General features: G+C 44.4%; 1 protein-coding gene across 3 annotated transcripts in view; it reads right to left on the bottom strand.

Annotated features, from left to right (window-relative positions):
• Window positions 1-702: 702 nt before the first annotated feature.
• The window catches only part of FADS1 (fatty acid desaturase 1), a 196,287-nt gene continuing 178,736 nt past the window's right edge, over window positions 703-18,253 (bottom strand). For all 3 annotated transcript variants that reach the window (XM_069223231.1, XM_069223232.1, XM_069223230.1), the window contains exons 10-13: window positions 14,440-14,536; window positions 14,044-14,123; window positions 3,856-3,981; window positions 703-2,880 (exon numbers count right to left, since the gene is read on the bottom strand). In XM_069223231.1, coding sequence (XP_069079332.1) covers window positions 2,829-2,880; window positions 3,856-3,981; window positions 14,044-14,123; window positions 14,440-14,536 — 355 coding nt within the window. In that variant the 3' untranslated portion in view covers window positions 703-2,828. The remainder of the gene's footprint in view (window positions 2,881-3,855; window positions 3,982-14,043; window positions 14,124-14,439; window positions 14,537-18,253) is intronic.

Below are 18,253 nucleotides of genomic sequence, written 5' to 3'. Positions count from 1 at the left end.
GCAAGCTCTCACTTATGTTCTTCCACGGTCGTTCTCCAGATGCTGAGAGCAGTTTCCTCTCATTGGATTTTAAAGTACTTTTGTGACTTGTGCTGCGTGAAATCGTTAATGTATTCTACGACACACTGAAAGTGTGGCTCAATCTTTGGGGCTTTCACAACGTCCCTTGTGTGCTGGATGTTGTTGCGACTCCACTGTTTGGGGTTATGGCCGCCAATCACAGTTCAGACTGGTGCGATCTGGGCAGAGGCATTCGATTTGGTTAGGCCGCGTTTGAGGAATTGTGTGGCCCAGTCTTGTGGCATGTCTGGTTTCACGGAGACTGAAGGTTGTTGGGGCTCCGGTGCTAGTGGCGGCAGGCGTGCGTCCGAGCTGCGGCCCCAGGCAGGATTAGTGACCTGAAGGAAGAGCACGTAGGCGCAGGGCTGCCGACGGTTAGCAAGTAGTACAGAAGACCAGGCGCAAAGTCAGGGCATGTTTCACTTGCGTAAGTACGGGGATCAAATCCGCCACTTCTATAAAAGGTTTTCAAGCCCAGAAATGTACTTCGTGAAACTGGTTCAAGGTCACTCATGACATGTCCTGATTTTAAGTAGAAGACTTGATTATACTGTAACACGCCAAAACGTAGCCCTTAATGCAGATAAGGTATGGTGCCACTAGGCCAATATGTAGAGGAAATCACAACACTAGACAGTTAGCAACAGCTTCAGTGTTTATTGGTCAGTTCCATAGTCACATCTGACGATACATTTCTACAATCGGCGAGAGTAAGTTAGCACAGAGTTCGAGACAAATGTGAGATTTAAACTGGCACAAATATCCATGGCCTTACATACTGGCATGTTCTTTTTAGAATCCGAGGTTGGCATTGAACTGCAACAGCTTGCCTTTGGCTCCCTGGGTGAAGTACTGCATCGGCACAGGTACTCTTGCCATCGGTACTCTAAATTTGAGTATGAGCCTGTCTTAAACTAGCCTCCTTTAAACGCCCAGTGATGAATTGTAACACTGGTACACAGCGCTCTATCTTCAACTCCCAGAGTCCTCCCGTTTTTAAAACGTAGGGCTGAAAGGTCCACAGTACCGCAGATTAACCTCCATTTAGCCCCCTATAGAGGGGAGAAGGCAGGCACAAACAAAACATTGTGAATTTGCTTAACTTTAATATTTAGTATTTTGCTAGGGCAGATCCAATAGCCTGCAGTACTCGGGGCGGTTCACTAGTTCTTTGGGACAAATCTTGTTTCTCTAAAGAACGCTGAAATGGCAGTATCACACTGGAACATATCGGCCCGCCACCAGAACTCTAGGGAACTATAATATAGTGTACATCAGTCTTAATTTCTGAATGCTCAAATGGCACAATATATTGTCGCCGGTCAATCGCTGTTGGCGCCATGAGGTGGCTTGATACTACAGTGGCACAGATATTCAGCCATAAGAACTCAGAAAACAGGCAACATCACACTGGCATCAACGCAATCCTACCATCACCTTGTGGCATTTAATTGCCCTGGCAAGTTAAATCAGTGCTTGGAGCGCCCTAAGAGTACCTGTGGGGGGTGGATTTATATGCCATCGGCACTCCAGGTTAGCTTCAGACTATCTCTCCAAAGATATGAACAGTAATCTGGCTCTTCCTTCTGAAGTCCCAGGGGAACATCAAATCCTTAAGGGTCATTACTCTGAAAACAATGTGTTGCTCGTTTAGCTGCACAATGGTACTAGCTAGCAGCTATTGGCTGGGGTGTAAGAAGTATTTTATGGTGCTATTTAGAGACTCCGCGCCCCCGAACCAGGGTGCAGCTAAATTACTTATTAGTGTTTGCGCAGCACGAGGAGACTCCTGGGATGTGTGTACTGGGCTGAACCATACTACCAGGGAGCGCTCTGTGTTTTAGAAGTTCTCCCCAATGACGTCTGCAAAAGGTGGCATGCCTAAAACCGTATGTATTAAAAAAAATAATTGAGGCTGATTAACCTGAATCCATTAACAATGTGAGAGGAAAATGACGGAATGGCGTATCGCCTCGCCCTGTCCCTGGTGTAAAAACCTGTTTGAAATGCACAGCTGTGTATTATGGGTGAAAACCTTTTCAGCTCTACCGCTCTTGAGGAATACTCATAAATGAGAGAGAGGAGAGCACGGCACGTGTGCCTGGAAATGCGAGAAAGGCTGCCTGCTCTCCACATGAAACGACCTTTGCAATGCTGCGGTCATGTTTGCAATTTAACTATTTATATGTGGACTCTTTTTATACTATTAACCTTCAATTGTATGACAATTAAGTACTTTGCAATGTATTTAAAAAACGGCTTTATCGCCCAGTGTGAAGGCTCTCGCCCGGGGAAGCACGGCTGCACTGGGGAGAAGTTAAAACAGGTTTATTTTTGTTCAAAGGACTTATCTCCATGGGATTTCTCTAAACACAAGTAATAAGCGAAATAGCCACGAGGTGGCACTACAGCATTGACTATAAATGTTGGAAACTCTTGGGTGTTAAAAGAGCCGCTCCTGCACACTCCTAGTAAAACTGATGGACCCAATTAACTCTGGGTTTGTCTTCCAACGAATGCCAGTAAATATCGTCAGCAAGATATTAAACGTTTGAGAATCATATAGTTTGACGCTTGGTTGTGCTTAGATAGTAGTCATCTTCGCTGTCCCGAACCAGCCGCTATGAGGGGAATAAGGAGTTGGGCGCCGGCTGAGATGGTAAGGGCCAGGTATGGTTGAAGGGGGCATGTTCCGACCCTCACTTTGCCGACCGGACACCTCAAAACCTCCACAGTCCTTAATGCTTGGCTGCCCTCAGTCCCAGCTGTTACTTGTGTAGATAGGCGTCCAGCCACAGCTCCCCCGACTCCTTCAGAGAGCTGCAAAAATAAGAGAGGCGGCAGTTACTGATTTGGGGGGGGGGGGGGGGGTGTGTGTGTGTGTGTGTGTGTGTGTGTGTGTGTGTGTGTGTGTGTGTGTGTGTGTCTCTGTGTGTGTGTGTGTGTGTCTCTGTGTGTGTGTGTGTGTGTCTCTGTGTGTGTGTGTCTCTGTGTGTGTCTCTGTGTGTGTGTGTCTCTGTGTGTGTCTCTGTGTGTGTGTGTCTCTGTGTGTGTCTCTGTGTGTGTCTCTGTGTGTGTCTCTGTGTGTGTCTCTCTGTGTGTGTCTCTCTGTGTGTGTCTCTATATAGAGGCAGGCGGCTCTCGGCTCAATGCAGAACCACCGAGCTGCAGCTTGTTAACTATCTCCAGAGTGAGTCATTGGACAAGTGAAAAAAACACACACACACACACCCCCACCACCACCACGGGGCCGTAATTCCTATACCCTCGACCTGACAAGCTGGGGGAAGTAGGGGACCTTTATGTATAGAAGATAACACCCACCCCCTCTTCCTTTGTTACACCCCCGCATTGGACCATCTGGGGGACGCTAGTTTGAGAACTGCTGACACTCACTGCCCTGGCTAACACGAAGTCACCCTAACAGACAACTGCAACACACGCTGCACCCGGGGCAGAGGGCCACGCGTGGCCCAGCTCTACTACCCGACCTCGCATTGCCTACGCTTTTCCCTCATCTCTGCGTAACTGCGCCAGGCCAGTCTCCCTCCTGCACGCAGACGCGGAACTCCGTCATTCCCAGTTTCTACCTCCTCTGTCTCGCCTTCACCATCTTTAACTGGATGCCCCACTCACCTCTATCCGTCTCTCTCCTCCTCTATCTAGCTGGATCCCTCAAATCTCCCTACCAACCCAGCATCGCCTTCCCATCTCTGCCCCCTCACCCCACATCTTTCTCATCTGGAGGGGGCGCACCTAGCAGGGCTTTCATTGCCGAGGAGAAGCGCCACTTACAGCACAATGTCCGCGAAGGCCGTAAGCAGCGTTTTCGACTGGTACTCGATGCCATACTTGGCACACAGCGACTTCACTAACGGAGCCACCTTCCAGTAGTTGTGTCTGGGCATCGTGGGAAACAAACTGCAGCAACAAAAATGCAAAAGTGAGCAGCTGCGCACGGACTGCAATCCCACCTCAGTAATGCATGCGCATAGTGAGAAGAAAAGAAGGGAACAACATGCTGGGTACCGGAAGAGAGCAGACAGGATATACCAGAGGGTGACAAAGACGCGGGTGGAGACACATGGTGCTGGAAGAGCACCGTGGCACACTAAGACGGGGCGTTTCCAGATGGGGTCAGGGGAAGGAGGATTAGAGCCATGGATGAAGATATCTGTGATACCGGCAAAGCCAATAGGTCTTGCCTATACAAGGGTTATTGGTTTGTACACCAGCGTTGCTGCTGTTCAGCATGGCTAAAAGTTAGTGGGGTAAAGGAGAGTGTAGCGGTGTAGAATGCTGTTGAGTGAAGTGTTATGGAGTGGTGTATAGTTGTGGAGGGAGTGGAGTAGAGCTGTGTGGCATAGTGTGTGTATGAAGTGGTGTAGAGCACAGTGGAGAGGCATAGTGGGTGTTTAGTAGAGGGGAGTACAGTACAGTGACCAAGTGGAGTAGATTGTTGTACAGTGGAGTGGCACAGAGTGGAGTAGTGTGGGAGTGGAAAGGCATAGAGTGGAGTAGTGTGTTGTAGAATCAAGTGGCGTGGAGTGTCATAGAATAGATTGGAGTAGCGAAAAGGGAGTTGGGTAGAGTGTCGTAGAGTGTAACAGTGTCGTACAGTAACCTGAAGTGACATGGAGTAAAGTATTGTAGAATGCAGTGTCAAGGAGTCAGGGCACAAGTCGAGGGTAGATGACGTGTACCTACTTTTTTCACAGGGTGGACGTCGTCTATCCTGCCATTAGTTTGGGGCCCACTGAAATATGCTAAACTTGTCACTGGGGCACATTCAGCAGCGTGCACTTTTGTTCAGAGCAGCATTGTGTAAGCAGCAAGGGGGCTTATCAGATTCCAGCTGGGACCGTAACAAAGGCCAAAGTTTAGGGACCATCAGACCTCCTTTTGTTGGAGTATCCTGGCTTGGAGCTATCAGAAGCCTCACATCTAAATACAATGTAGGGGAAACAAAGGCACTCAGCTGCTCTCTTCAGAGGTACATAAGAAAGGCATGCTTTTGACTTTCTTCAGTCCCTGTATATAAGAGATAAGCATGCACTGTAAGAATGTCAGATGTGTTGGCCTGTACTAGAATTGATACAAAATTTAATTATCACTATTTTGTTTATTTCTTTTATAGAGCTACAACACTACTCATCCCAAAGTAGGGTGCTAGAGCTCATTACATCACACACACACATAATATACATTGACTATGAATCGTGTGTCACTCAATGTACATGATGTGTTACATAATACAGTGAGGGTTACAAAGTACAGGAGTCATGTCCTTTATAGCTCAGTTATGACCTGCGGGTAACAGTGTTAAAAGCAGTAACCCACTTCCATGAAATAAAAATCTGTTCTCTGTGTGTAATATAATGTGCTTTGCAGGAGACGTATTAACCTTCTATGCTACTTTGACTCAAAACTGGGACTAGACAAAACACAGATCTCTGCAGCAAATACTTTAACCTCCAGAGTAAGCCTACCATTATTATTATTACCTGAGATTTAGCTGGCACACAAAGATTTCTGCAACAGGTATAACCCCCTAAGATGTTTTAAAATGCAGATTTTGCAACCAATTAAGCAAAACAGATTTACTGCCACGTTTCTCCTTGTTGCCAATTTCTGTGTGTCAGAGTTTTAAAAAACTAAATGTATAAGTTGAGGCCCAAATTATGCATTGGGGTTGCATCACTTTTTTGGCACAGCCCGAATCAAAATCTCATTTGTTAAATATTGTAATGCGCTCAAATGTACTCATGATAGACATACTAATCAAATATGTGAGGTCTTAAGATCTGATGTCACTACTTGTGATGTCAGTTCCGAAGAGGTCATGGGTTGTGATGCCACTCCCTGTGATTCCATGTCACACACAATGATGTCACGTGCATACCACCCAACTTGGTTATTCCACCCCCCCCCCCAACTCCTCTTTTAAGAACTTGTGCCCTGCGTGGAGTGGACTATAGTGAAGTGACGTAAAGTGCCGTGGTGCAGAGTGGACCTGTGTAATATGCCTTGCCTTTGAGTAAAGTGGTATAGAGCCCATTGGTATACAGTAAAGTGGTGTAGAGTAGATTGCAATGGCGTAGAGTGCTGTCATATGCAGTATATTGTTTCAATGTGGAGGTGAGTGGTGAGGGTAGAGTGGAGAGGTGTAGAGTGGCATGGAGTATTGTGGTGCAGAATAGATTAGAGTGGCACAGAATGGAGTGATGCAAAGTAGAGTGGCAGAGTGTAGTCACATAGGGTGAAATGGCATACAGTGCAGCAGCATGGCATAGCGTTGGGTGGTGGAGAGTAGAGTGCAGTGGTATACAGTTCAGTGGTGGATAGTGCAGTGGCATAGACTGCGTTGTAGTGTGCACTGACGTAGGGTGGTGCAGAGTACAGTGGCGAAGAGTGCAGTGGTGCACAGTAGAGTGACCTGGCACAGTAGAGTGATGCAGAGTAGAGAGGCATCAAGTGAAGTGAAGTAGAGTGCAGTGTTGCACAGCAGATTGGAGTGGCATAGAGTCGATTGGGGTAGGGTGTAACAGCATAGAGTGGAGGGGCATGGAGTTAAGTGGCAGAGAGTGCACTGGCATAGAGTGGAGTAGAGTCATTCAGAATAGAGTGCAGTCGCGCAAAGTAATGTGGCAGAGTGCGGTGTTGTGCAGTGGTGCAGAGTAAAGTGACAGAGAGTGCAGTGGCATTGAGTAGGGGGATGGAGAGTACAGTGGCATACAGAGCAGTTGTGCAGAGTAGAATGACAGAGTACACTGGCGTAGAGCGCATTGGCTTTTAGTAAAGTGGTGTAGAGTGCAGTGGGTAAAGTGGAGTGATGCAGCATAGATTGCAGTGACAGTGGAATACTGCGGTCTACAGCAGATTGTTGCAGAGTAGAGTGCAGTGGCATAGACTGCAGTTGCAGTGAGTAGAGTGTTGTAGGGTGGAGTGGTGCAGAGTAAATTAGAGTGGATTGGCACAGAGTGCAATGGTGAAGAGTGTTGCGCTGCATAGTACAGTTGTGCGGGCTAGACTGCATAGGCATGAAGTAGTATAGAGAGGAGTCAAGTGAAGTGGGGCTAGAGTGGAATGGTGCAGAGCAGAGTTCAGTGACTTAGTTTGGAGTGGTGTAGAGTGTAGTGTTGTGGAGTGGTGCAGAGTAGTGTGGAGTGGGGTAAAGTGAGGTATGCATGGTGTGGTAGTGCACTACCATTACAGACCACACATCTTCAATTGAAATGACCATTACATTTGCACAGACATACAGTTTTACTGATAAAAGTAAACAGCACACAAACAGTGTGTGGAAATATCATCACCTAGTATATTAATTTGTTTTGGTCATATTAGAATATGTTTCAACCACACTTCCAAATTACCTAGAAATGCGCTTAATTTGTGCTTTCCATACCCTGAAATATCTGCACGGTTAATTTACAGACATTTATATTTTGTTTTCTGCTAGGAAAAAAAAAACATATGGCACACCACGAGTAGTCGGCTAGAAAAAAAAACATCCTACAGCCTTTTTGTCTCGCATGGTTACCCTACAGCCTTTTTGTCTCTCATGGTTACCCAGCAGGATTGTCACATAAATCCTCTCAGTAGAGAGAGAAAATTAAACACTGAGCTCCCTGGTAGACAGAACCTCACATTTGACCTCCATCTTTGAATGCACAGTGTTAGAAATGGGGTCTTTGGTTGGCAGTCATGTTACCCCCTGTCCAAGCAAGGACCCTCACTCCAGTCAGGGTAAGTCTCACACAATCCAAATTATCCTGTGGCCACCCTCTGGTAGCTTGGCACTGAGTAGTCAGGCTTAACTTAGAAGGCAATGTGTAAAGTATTTGTGCAATAACAGAGAAGAACACCACAAAAATACACCACATAGTGTTTAGAAAAATATATACTATTTATCTGGTAAGATGCAGGTCAAAACGATGAAGATTCAATAAGTATACGTTGAAATATCACTGTAAAAATGATATAAAGTGTCTTTAGTCTTTTTTAAAAAGCAACAAGTGTCTCTTGCAAGCACAAAGTACTTGGTTTGCGCTCGGGAGGAGATGCGTGGAAAATGAGGAGGTGTGCTTCGACTTCTCCGGCGCACACAGGTGATGCGTCGTTGAGTTTTCATGCAGGGCAGGCTTTTCGTCGATTTCCAGCGCGTAAACTGGGATCCTCTTCGGGTTGCTAGGTTTTCAGATGCCCTGGGGACGATGCGTCAAAATCCTGGGAGTGCAGGACGAAATCACAGATGCTGTGTCGATCCGGTGGGCGATGCATAAAAATTTCTACTGCATGGCAGACGCTGTGTCGCTTCTCTCAGGAAGTCAGGCTACGTCGTTCCGGCTCGGCTTTGTGTCGATCCAGTGGGCTGTGCGTAGAATTTCCGGTCGCAACGCTGGTGCTGCGTTGATCTTCTCCTTGCGAAGTCGGGCTGCGTCGTTCCAGTTCGGCGTGCAATGATTTTCTCACCCTGATGTAGGCTGTGTGTCGTTTCTTGCAGGCTGTGCGTCGATTTCCACTGCACAAGGAGTTCTTTTGCAGGAATGAAGTCTTTTTGGTTCTATCCAGGCCCTTGGAGAGCACTTCTCAGCACAGCCAGAGAGCAGCAGGGCAGCAGTCCTTTGCAGAAAAGCAGTCAGGTGAGTTCTTTGGGCAGCCAGGCTGTTCTTCTGGGCAGGCTGCAAGTTCTAGTTCAGGGTTTCTTCTCCAGGAAGTGTTGGATGAAGTAGAAGTGTCTACCTCAGAAGTGTCCAAGTTGGTAGGGTCTGAGACCCTGGTTAAATACCCACATGTGCCTTTGAAGTGGTGGAGACTTCAAAGAGTGGCTTAGAAGTGCACAAGGTCCCCTTTCAGTTCTGTCTTGTCTGCCAGGGTCCCAGTAGGGGGTGTGGCAGACCTTTGTGTGAGGGCAGGCTACTGTCCTTTGACATGTAAGTGTCAGGCCCTCCACCCTCCCAGCCCAGGAAGACCCATTCAAGATGCAGATGTGTGCAAGTGTGACTGAGTATCCTGTGCTTGGGGTTGTCTGAGTGAATGCACGAGGGAGCTGTCAACTAAACCTAGCCAGACATGGATTGGAAGGCACAGAAGGATTTAAGTGTAAAGAAATGCTCACTTTCTAAAAGTAGCATTTCTAAAATAGTAATGTAAAATCCAACTTCACCATTAAGCAGGATTTTGTATCACCATTCTGGCCATACTAAATATGACCTGTCTACTCCTTTCAGATCAGGATCTGCCACTCAAACAGTGCACGAGGGTAGCCCTAATGCTATCCTATCGAAGGAGCAGTCCTCACAGCAGTGTAAAACGAATTTAGGAGTTTTACACTACCAGGACATATAGAACACATATGTTCATGTCCTGCCTTTTACCTACATAGCGCCCTGCCCTATGGGCTACCTAGGGCCTACCTTAGGGGTGACTTATATGTAGAAAAAGGGGAGTTTAAGGCTTGGCAAGTACTTTTAAATGCCAAGTTGAAGTGGCTGTGAAACTGCACACACAGGAACTGCAGAGGCAGGCCTGAGACATGGTTAGGGGGCTACTTATCTGGGTGGCACAACCAGTGCTGCAGCCCACTAGTAGCATTTAATTTACAGGCCCTGGGCACATGTAGTGCACTTGACTAGGGTCTTACAAATAAATTAAATAAGCCAATTGGGTATGAGCCAATGTCACCATGTTTTAAGGAGAGAGCAGATGCACTTTAGCACTGATTAGCAGTGGTAAAGTGAGCAGAGTCTTAAAGCTAGCAAAAATGAGGTCAGAAAAAGGAGGAAGGCAAAAAGGCTGGGGGTGACCCTGCGGAAAGGCCATTTCCAACACACAGCAAATGTGACAAGAACAAGATTTAAAGGCCTGTAGAAATCCAGTACTGGTGGAAGAATACAGTAAATAGGTTTTGGGCAAAGGAAGGGACAAACTGAAGCTGGACAGGCTAAAACAAATACAGCCAGAAAATAGAAAGCAAGCAAATGTGAGTTACAACCTTCAAGGCCAATGGTATGTATTGGGAGGAATACATTCCCAGGGAAGCTTTCCGAAGGTCCCTAAGAAGTAGTTATCGAACCAGACAGCTATGCTGTCTGGTAGGCTTCGACCTGAAAAGCACTGAGGCTGATGGGGGTGGATGGCTTAATGCTGTAGGTGGAAATATCTGTGATACTGAAAGAGTTCTGTGGCTTAGGTGACAGGACAGGGAGAGTACTGTGGCTGACCGATGGAGATGAGGCTTTGGATCGAGATATTTGTGACACTCAAAGAGTACTGTGGCTGACAGGATGGGGAGTACAGCGGTGCAGGAACAATTTTCATAGTTGGGTTGCTGCCATCAATGTTACATCACTGAAGTCACAGGGATTGTGAAAAACCCAGGGTCACACTAATAACAAGTGTAGCAAATGAGCCACACCCATTTAGCAGAAGATTGGTAAGGGTGCTGTTTGTGTATCGGGTTGTGCATTTTGCAGCACACTTAACATATTTTAATAAAGCATGGTGTGGTAGTACACTGTCATTTACAGACAGCACATTTTTTATTGAAATGGCCAGTAAATCAGCAGAAACATGCAGTGTTATTGATTGAACGATGTAACACAAACACTAAAGTGTGAAAATCAGGTTTAACACTGTTTATCATTTGTGCGTCACCAAGTAAAGTGCCTTATTTTTAATGATCATTAAAATCTGTTTCTATCATACTACAGAATCACAAAAATATGCTTCATTTGTGCTTTCATGAGTTCTGCTATATGTTGGATATTTTGTACAGTTCATTTACAGTTCTTCAAATTTTACTTTCACACTCCTTGTAACCCAGCACGATTGTAACAAAGTTCATTTTACAAAATTCTCTCACATTGTTTGCAGTCAGAAAAAGAAAAGTATCTTTACAATATTCTTTGACTTTGTAGTCAGATAAAGAAAAGTAAACACCAATCTGCATGTTAGAAGAATAAGCAGCAATTTGACAGAAGACATAGCATAGCATTATTTTTTTACCTCTCTTTGAACGCACTGCAAATGTAACACAATACAATCAAAATGTAAAGGCATATTAATGTCTCATCTACCTTCTGCATTCCAGCATGGTTAATTTGGTGCAGCACCTCCCACACTCCTCCTTCCAGCACCTATGGCGGAGTAGGGCTCTGGATGGAGGTATCTATGATACCGAAAGTGCATTAGCACTGTGGCTGACAGCACAGTGGGATAAGGGTGTGGGTCGAGATTACTGTGATGCTCAAAGAGCACTGTGGCTGATACAAGACAGGGGAGCAGGGAAGGCTTGGAGGTACTGGATCTGAATGACTAGCAGCTGAGCTAGGAGAGGTGCGAGCTAGGGCCAGAGGTGTATGTCGTTGAGATCTAGCATGTGAGCTATGCTGGACTCCAGGCAGGACAGTAAGGTGCATTTCTCTTTGTGAAGAATCACTTTCAATTTGGATGTGAAAACCTCAGTTTTCTTGTCACAGAACTTGTCACTGCTGCTTGTAGCCTGGAATCCTCAGGTAACGTGAGGCTGGTGAACCAGGAGCCGGCTATAACCCAGCACGCTCACCTGTGAGTGTTTTATTTATGCATTTATATAGTTCTGTACACTACTGAAACTGGAAGAACAAATGACCCCCTAGAACCCATAAACTGAGGGGGAGAGGCAGAACCAGAAAGCATACATTTTAGAAAAAAAACTTGTCAAACAAATTGGCAACAAGGACAAATGTCGCAGCAAATCTGTTCCAGCTTAATTAATTGGTTACAAATCAACTGCATTTAAAAGTACCTTCCAGGGTTACAACACTTGCTGTGGGGATCTTTGCATGCCCAGGCATTCTGAGGTGATTATAATAGAGGAAGATAACTTTGGTGGTTAATGCAGTTGAGTAAGAGTTCTTTGTTTTTTTTACCAGTAACAGTTTTGACTCGCAAGGTAGCATAGTGTTCATGGGGCTGCTGCAAAGCAGATCATATCAGGCAGATCACAGAATTGTATTTTATGTAAAAGGGTAAGTGGGCTATTGCTTTTGGCACTGAGATCATTCTGTAACTCCCAGGTCATAATTTGCAGTCCTTCTAATAACACGGTGATCTATTTACCAGCATCATGGAGCTACATGTAAACTGTAAATCATGGGTTTAGATCCTTCTTTTCTTAATCTGTTATTCTAAGATTGCAATGATGAGCTCCTCTGGGAATTAATAAAGTCTTGTTAGTACAGACAACCCCTATTACTGCATTACGTTTTACATCATGACTTTGTTTCTCCCAACCATTCACTCCTAACATATATTTTCCACAAGTATGGATGATATGGGATTCCTCCAACTTATGACCCTCATTGTCACAAGTAAAACCTCCTGTAAATTGAATTACACACTTTGTGTCTCTGTGTGTAATATAAAGACATACTACTCTGGGGTGAGTAGCACTATAAAAGAACTAAATAAAAAAATAGTAGGTGCCATTTAAATCATTATTAGTGTAAGTACTCATACAAACAAGAATCTTGTTTTTACAGTACGTGCACATTTCTTACTGGGGGGGCGGAGGGAGAGAACAAAGTAAAAAAACCTGCCTTCATATAATAGATAGATTCTCTAAAGTACTTGTGAAGTGATAAGCTACACGTCTTTGCTTCCTTCCTTTCTATTGGTATCCAGGTGTAAGGCTCCAGATGGCTTCCAGCCAGGATCATACTTGGTGTCACAAGATATCAGAACAAATTCAGCATATTTTTTTGGGTCGGATGGATCTCAGATCCAGCCCAGAAATAGCTGCCAGAACTGTATTCCGGCATGGTCCCCCTACTTTCCAGCACTGGCTCTGTATAACAAACGTTGCTTTAAGACTAGTTCAGAGTTTTCAAGCCTTATGGGACAGTATGTCCCATTATACAGCCTGCTTCTATTAAAAAATGGCAACAAACTGATTAAGACGTTTCAAAATTACAAAGGGATGTAAAAAACACACAGAGAAAATGTTGTTGGGTTCTAGGTCTGACACAATATGCACAGATGAGGTCTACAAAAAGTGTCCTAAAAATATTAAATATGTGACGCAAACACGGAAGTACGAATCTGCTGAGTGGAACAACTTAAAATATCAGGAAGGAACAGTGATTGTTTATTCCGAGTCAGGTTGACCATTCTGAACCAAGTTGTAGGCTTGGAATTCCCTTTTTATGCTCTGAAATCTAATGTCTTTGCAACTTAACTGGCCTACTTCCCATTAGACTGAACACACTAGATAGTTACTCTGTTGTTAAATGTCTTGTACGCTTATACAGCATTATCCTTTCATCTGTATTGCAAGCTCACACATTTTATTGTCCCCCCCCCCCTAAGAAAAATGTGTCTCTTTGTAAGCTTTTACTCGTTTTATCATCTTGGTAATTAGGCTTTTATTGCCAGCCAGTTGTGTATCTATCCTTTCTCCAGTGGAATTTGGTATCTGGTAGGAATTCTATCACAGTAAAAATTATAACTAGAGCTGGCACACCTATTTCTGTCTGGATGAACCACCAGGCTTTCACCATTTTGAATGAGAACTAAGATGCCACACACCCTGGAGGAGAAGCATAAAGAGAAGGTCATTTGAGAGGAATCTGTCTATACACCCTCCATTAGTAACGCAGCTGCTTCGGAAGGTTCGCACCGTACGCCTTCAAGGAGGCAGTGCACAGTTTGTGTGGCGCAGAGGAAAGAGTGGTCTCATTGCAGCTCAAGGGGACTCTTATCACACCTTACCTTAATCATTTCAGAGTTTAAACCAAGTTTTTGTAGAAGCTTGCAAGTTATCCACCCCATTCTACAGCGCACCCTCTGCATGCATAGAACCAAAGCATATGATAAGCACATTAAACTGAACGAAGAGGGAATGCATTGAAAAGTGAAGAAAAGGGATAGGCGAGAGGGATTTTCAGGAGCACTTCTTTGGTTGCCGTCTGCTACCCCTTAATATCAATCCATACTCACTGGTGCTCGATCTGGAAGTTGAGGTGTCCGCTGAACCAGTCATTGAAGAGTGACTGATGAACGTTGCAGGTAGCCTGGAGCTTGAACCAAGAGGGAGACTGTTAGAGTAAAACCACAGAATCCTTCCATAAGACGCTAAACTAGAATTGACCTCCTCGTCGCAACTTCCACCCCTCATGTACCTTCATACGATGAGCATGTTTATCCAACCTTGGTCTTCTAGCTCCCTGTCCAGCCTATTTATTCCTTCCCCATTTACTGGGTTTCTCTGGTTCTTTCTCACAAGCTCACTATCCCCAGAGTTTTGTTTTCTCAACTCCCTCATGTCTCAGTTTTCCATTAAGTAACAGGATATACTTCCACCCCAACAGACACCTCCGATTGCCAAAATCTCACCTGAGTGGAGACCCAGTCCTTGTTCTGGTCATAGTCGATGTTCATCGGAATGTGATTCATCTGCGTCACCCACACAAACCAGTTGCTCTCAATGAATCTGTCCAATGAGGAAAAATGAAAATGTCACTTACCCAGTGTACATCTGTTCGTGGCATTAGTCGCTGCAGATTCACATGTTGAGCACAGTCCGCTGCCTGGTGTTGGGCTCGGAGTATTACAAGTTGTTTTTCTTCGAAGAAGTCTTTTTTTGGTCACGGGACCGAAGGACTCCTCCCTCTTCGGCTCCATTGCGCATGGGCGTCGACTCCATCTTAGATTGTTTTCCCCGCAGAGGGTGAGGCTGGAGTTGTTTGCTATAAATAGTGCCCATGCAATGGAGTGAATACGTATGTACATAAAAAGTTTATAATAATTATTTACAAATGTACAAATGTTTAAGATTTAAGATTTACTTCTAAACGGCTACAGGCTTCCCGGGGAGGCGGGAGGGCACATGTGAATCTGCAGCAACTAATGCCACGAACAGATGTACACTGGGTAAGTGACATTTTCAGTTCGATGGCATATGTTGCTGGAGATACACATGTTGAGCATAGACTATAAAGCAGTTACCTCCCCTAAAAGCGGTGGTTTAGCCTGTAGGAGTTGAAGTAGTTTGAAATAATGTTCTTAGTACAGCTTGGCCCACTGTAGCTTGTTGTGCATTTAGTACATCTACACAGTAGTGTTTAGTAAATGTATGAGGCGTAGACCAGGTTGCAGCCTTACATATTTCGCTCATAGGAATGTTTCCTAGAAAGGCCATTGTAGCACCTTTCTTTCTGGTTGAGTGTGCCTTTGGTGTAATAGGCAATTCTCTCTTGGCTTTAAGATAGCATGTTTGAATACATCTGACTATCCATCTAGCAATGCCTTGTTTAGAGATTGGATTTCCTATGTGTGGTTTTTGAAAAGCTATGAACAGTTGTTTTGTTTTCCTGATTAGCTTTGTTCTGTCAATGTAGTACATTAGTGCTCTTTTGATGTCTAATGTATGTAGTGCCCTTTCAGCCACGGAATCTGGTTGTGGGAAGAACACTGGCAATTCTACTGTTTGATTTAAATGGAATGGTGAGATTACTTTTGGTAGAAATTTTGGATTTGTTCTTAGAACTATTTTATTTTTGTGTATTTGAATAAATGGTTCTTGTATGGTAAATGCCTGTATTTCACTTACTCTTCTGAGGGATGTGATTGCAATGAGAAATGCGACTTTCCACGTTAAATATTGCATTTCACAGGAATGCATGGGTTCAAAAGGTGGACCCATGAGTCTTGTTAAGACGATGTTAAGGTTCCATGAAGGAACTGCTGGTGTTCTTGGTGGTATAATTCTTTTTAGCCCTTCCATGAATGCTTTAATAACTGGTATTCTAAATAGAGACGATGAATGAGTAGTTTGTAGGTAAGCAGATATTGCTGCAAGGTGTATTTTTATAGATGAAAAAGCGAGGGTTGCTTTTTGCAAATGTAGTAAGTATCCCACTATGTCCTTTGTAGAGGCATGCAATGGTTGGATTTGATTGGTATGGCAGTAGCAAACAAATCTTTTCCACTTAGATGCATAGCAGTGTCTAGTGGAAGCTTTTCTAGCTTGTTTTATGACCTCCATACATTCTTGTGTGAGGTCTAAGTGTCCGAATTCTAGGATTTCAGGAGCCAAATTGCTAGATTCAATGATGCTGGGTTTGGATGCCTGATCTGTTGTTTGTGTTGTGTTAACAGATCTGGTCTGTTGGGTAGTTTGACATGCGGTACTAGTGAAAGGTCTAGTAGAGTTGTATACCAAGGTTGTCTTGCCCATGTGGGTGCTATCAGTATGAGTTTGAGTTGGTTTTGACTCAATTTGTTTACTAGATATGGAAGGAGAGGGAGAGGGGGAAAAGCGTATGCAAATATCCCTGACCAACTCATCCATAGAGCATTGCCTTGTGATTCGCGGTGTGGGTACCTGGATGCGAAGTTTTGGCATTTTGCGTTTTCTTTTGTTGCGAACAAATCTATCTGGGGTGTTCCCCAAATTTGAAAGTAATTGTTCAGAACTTGGGGGTGAATTTCCCATTCGTGGACTTGTTGGTGATCTCGCGAAAGGTTGTCTGCTAGTTGGTTTTGGATCCCTGGAATAAATTGTGCTATTAGGCGAATGTGGTTGTGAATCGCCCACTGCCATATTTTTTGTGTTAGGAGACACAATTGTGTTGAGTGTGTTCCTCCTTGTTTGTTTAAATAATACATTGTTGTCATGTTGTCTGTTTTGACAAGAATGTATTTGTGTGTTATTATGGGTTGAAAGGCTTTTAACGCTAGAAATACTGCTAACAGTTCTAGGTAATTTATATGAAATTTTGTTTGGTGTACGTCCCATTGTCCTTGAATGCTGTGGTGATTGAGGTGTGCTCCCCACCCTGTCATGGAAGCATCTGTTGTTATAACGTATTGAGGCACTGGGTCCTGAAATGTCCACCCTTTGTTTAAATTGTTGCTGTTCCACCATAGAAGCGAGAGGTATGTTTGGCGGTCTACCAACACCAGATCTAGAAGTTGACCCTGTGCTTGTGACCATTGTGATGCTAGGCACTGTTGTAAGGGTCGCATGTGTAGTCTTGCGTTTGGGACAATGGCTATGCATGATGACATCATGCCTAGAAGTTTTAGCACAAATTTTGCTTGTATCTTTTGGTTTGGAAACATAGCACTTATTACCTTGTGGAATGCTTGAACTCTTTGTGGATTTGGAGTGGCAATTGTGTTGATGGTTGCCCCTAGATATTGTTGTGTCTGACACGGTTCGAGGTGTGACTTTGTATAGTTGATGGAGAAACCCAGTTTGTGAAGGGTTTGTATGACATATGTGGTGTTGTTTGTGCACTTTCTTACTGTGTTGGTCTTGATTAGCCAATCGTCTAGGTAAGGAAACACATGTATTTGTTGTCTCCTGATATGTGCTGCTACTACTGCTAGACATTTTGTGAATACTCTTGGTGCAGTTGTTATTCCGAATGGCAACACCTTGAATTGGTAATGTATTCCTTTGAATACGAACCTTAGGTACTTTCTGTGAGAAGGATGTATTGGTATATGAAAGTACGCATCTTTTAGGTCTAATGTGGTCATGTAATCTTGCTGTTTGAGCAGTGGAATGATGTCTTGTAGTGTGACCATGTGAAAGTGGTCCGATATGATGTAGGTATTTAGTGTCCTGAGATCTAATATTGGTCTTAATGTTTTGTCTTTTTTTGGAATTAGAAAGTACAGGGAGTAAACTCCTGTGTTTTTTTGTTGTACTGGTACTAATTCTATTGCATCCTTTTGCAGTAGTGCTTGAACTTCTAGTCCTAAAAGTTCTAAATGTTGTAGTGACATTTTGCGTGTTTTTGGAGGGATGTTTGGTGGGAATTTGTGGAATTCTATGCAATAGCCATGTTGGATTATTGCTAGTACCCAATTGTCTGTTGTAATCTGTTGCCAAGATTGGTAGAATTGGCTTAGTCTTCCCCCCACTGGTGTTGAGTGAAGGGGTTGTGTGACTTGAAAGTCACTGTTTAGGTGGAGGTGTTTTTGGAGTTTGGAATTTTCCCCTACTCCTTGGGAATTGACCCCCTCTATATCCCCTGAAACCTCCCCTTTGGAATGAACCCTGATAGGGTGTGGTTCTTGTTTGTTGGCTGGTGGTGTCTGTGGGTTGGCCACGAAACCCCCCTCTAAATGGAGTTTTTCTAAAAGAGCCTCTGCTCTGCGGGGAGTAGAGTGCGCCCATGGCTTTGGCCGTGTCTGT

Source organism: Pleurodeles waltl, chromosome 3_1 (genome assembly GCF_031143425.1).
Source record: "Pleurodeles waltl isolate 20211129_DDA chromosome 3_1, aPleWal1.hap1.20221129, whole genome shotgun sequence".
In the NCBI taxonomy this organism is placed as follows: domain Eukaryota; kingdom Metazoa; phylum Chordata; class Amphibia; order Caudata; family Salamandridae; genus Pleurodeles; species Pleurodeles waltl.
Note: the sequence above shows the minus strand (reverse complement) of the source record. Positions and strands in the feature narration are given on the sequence as shown.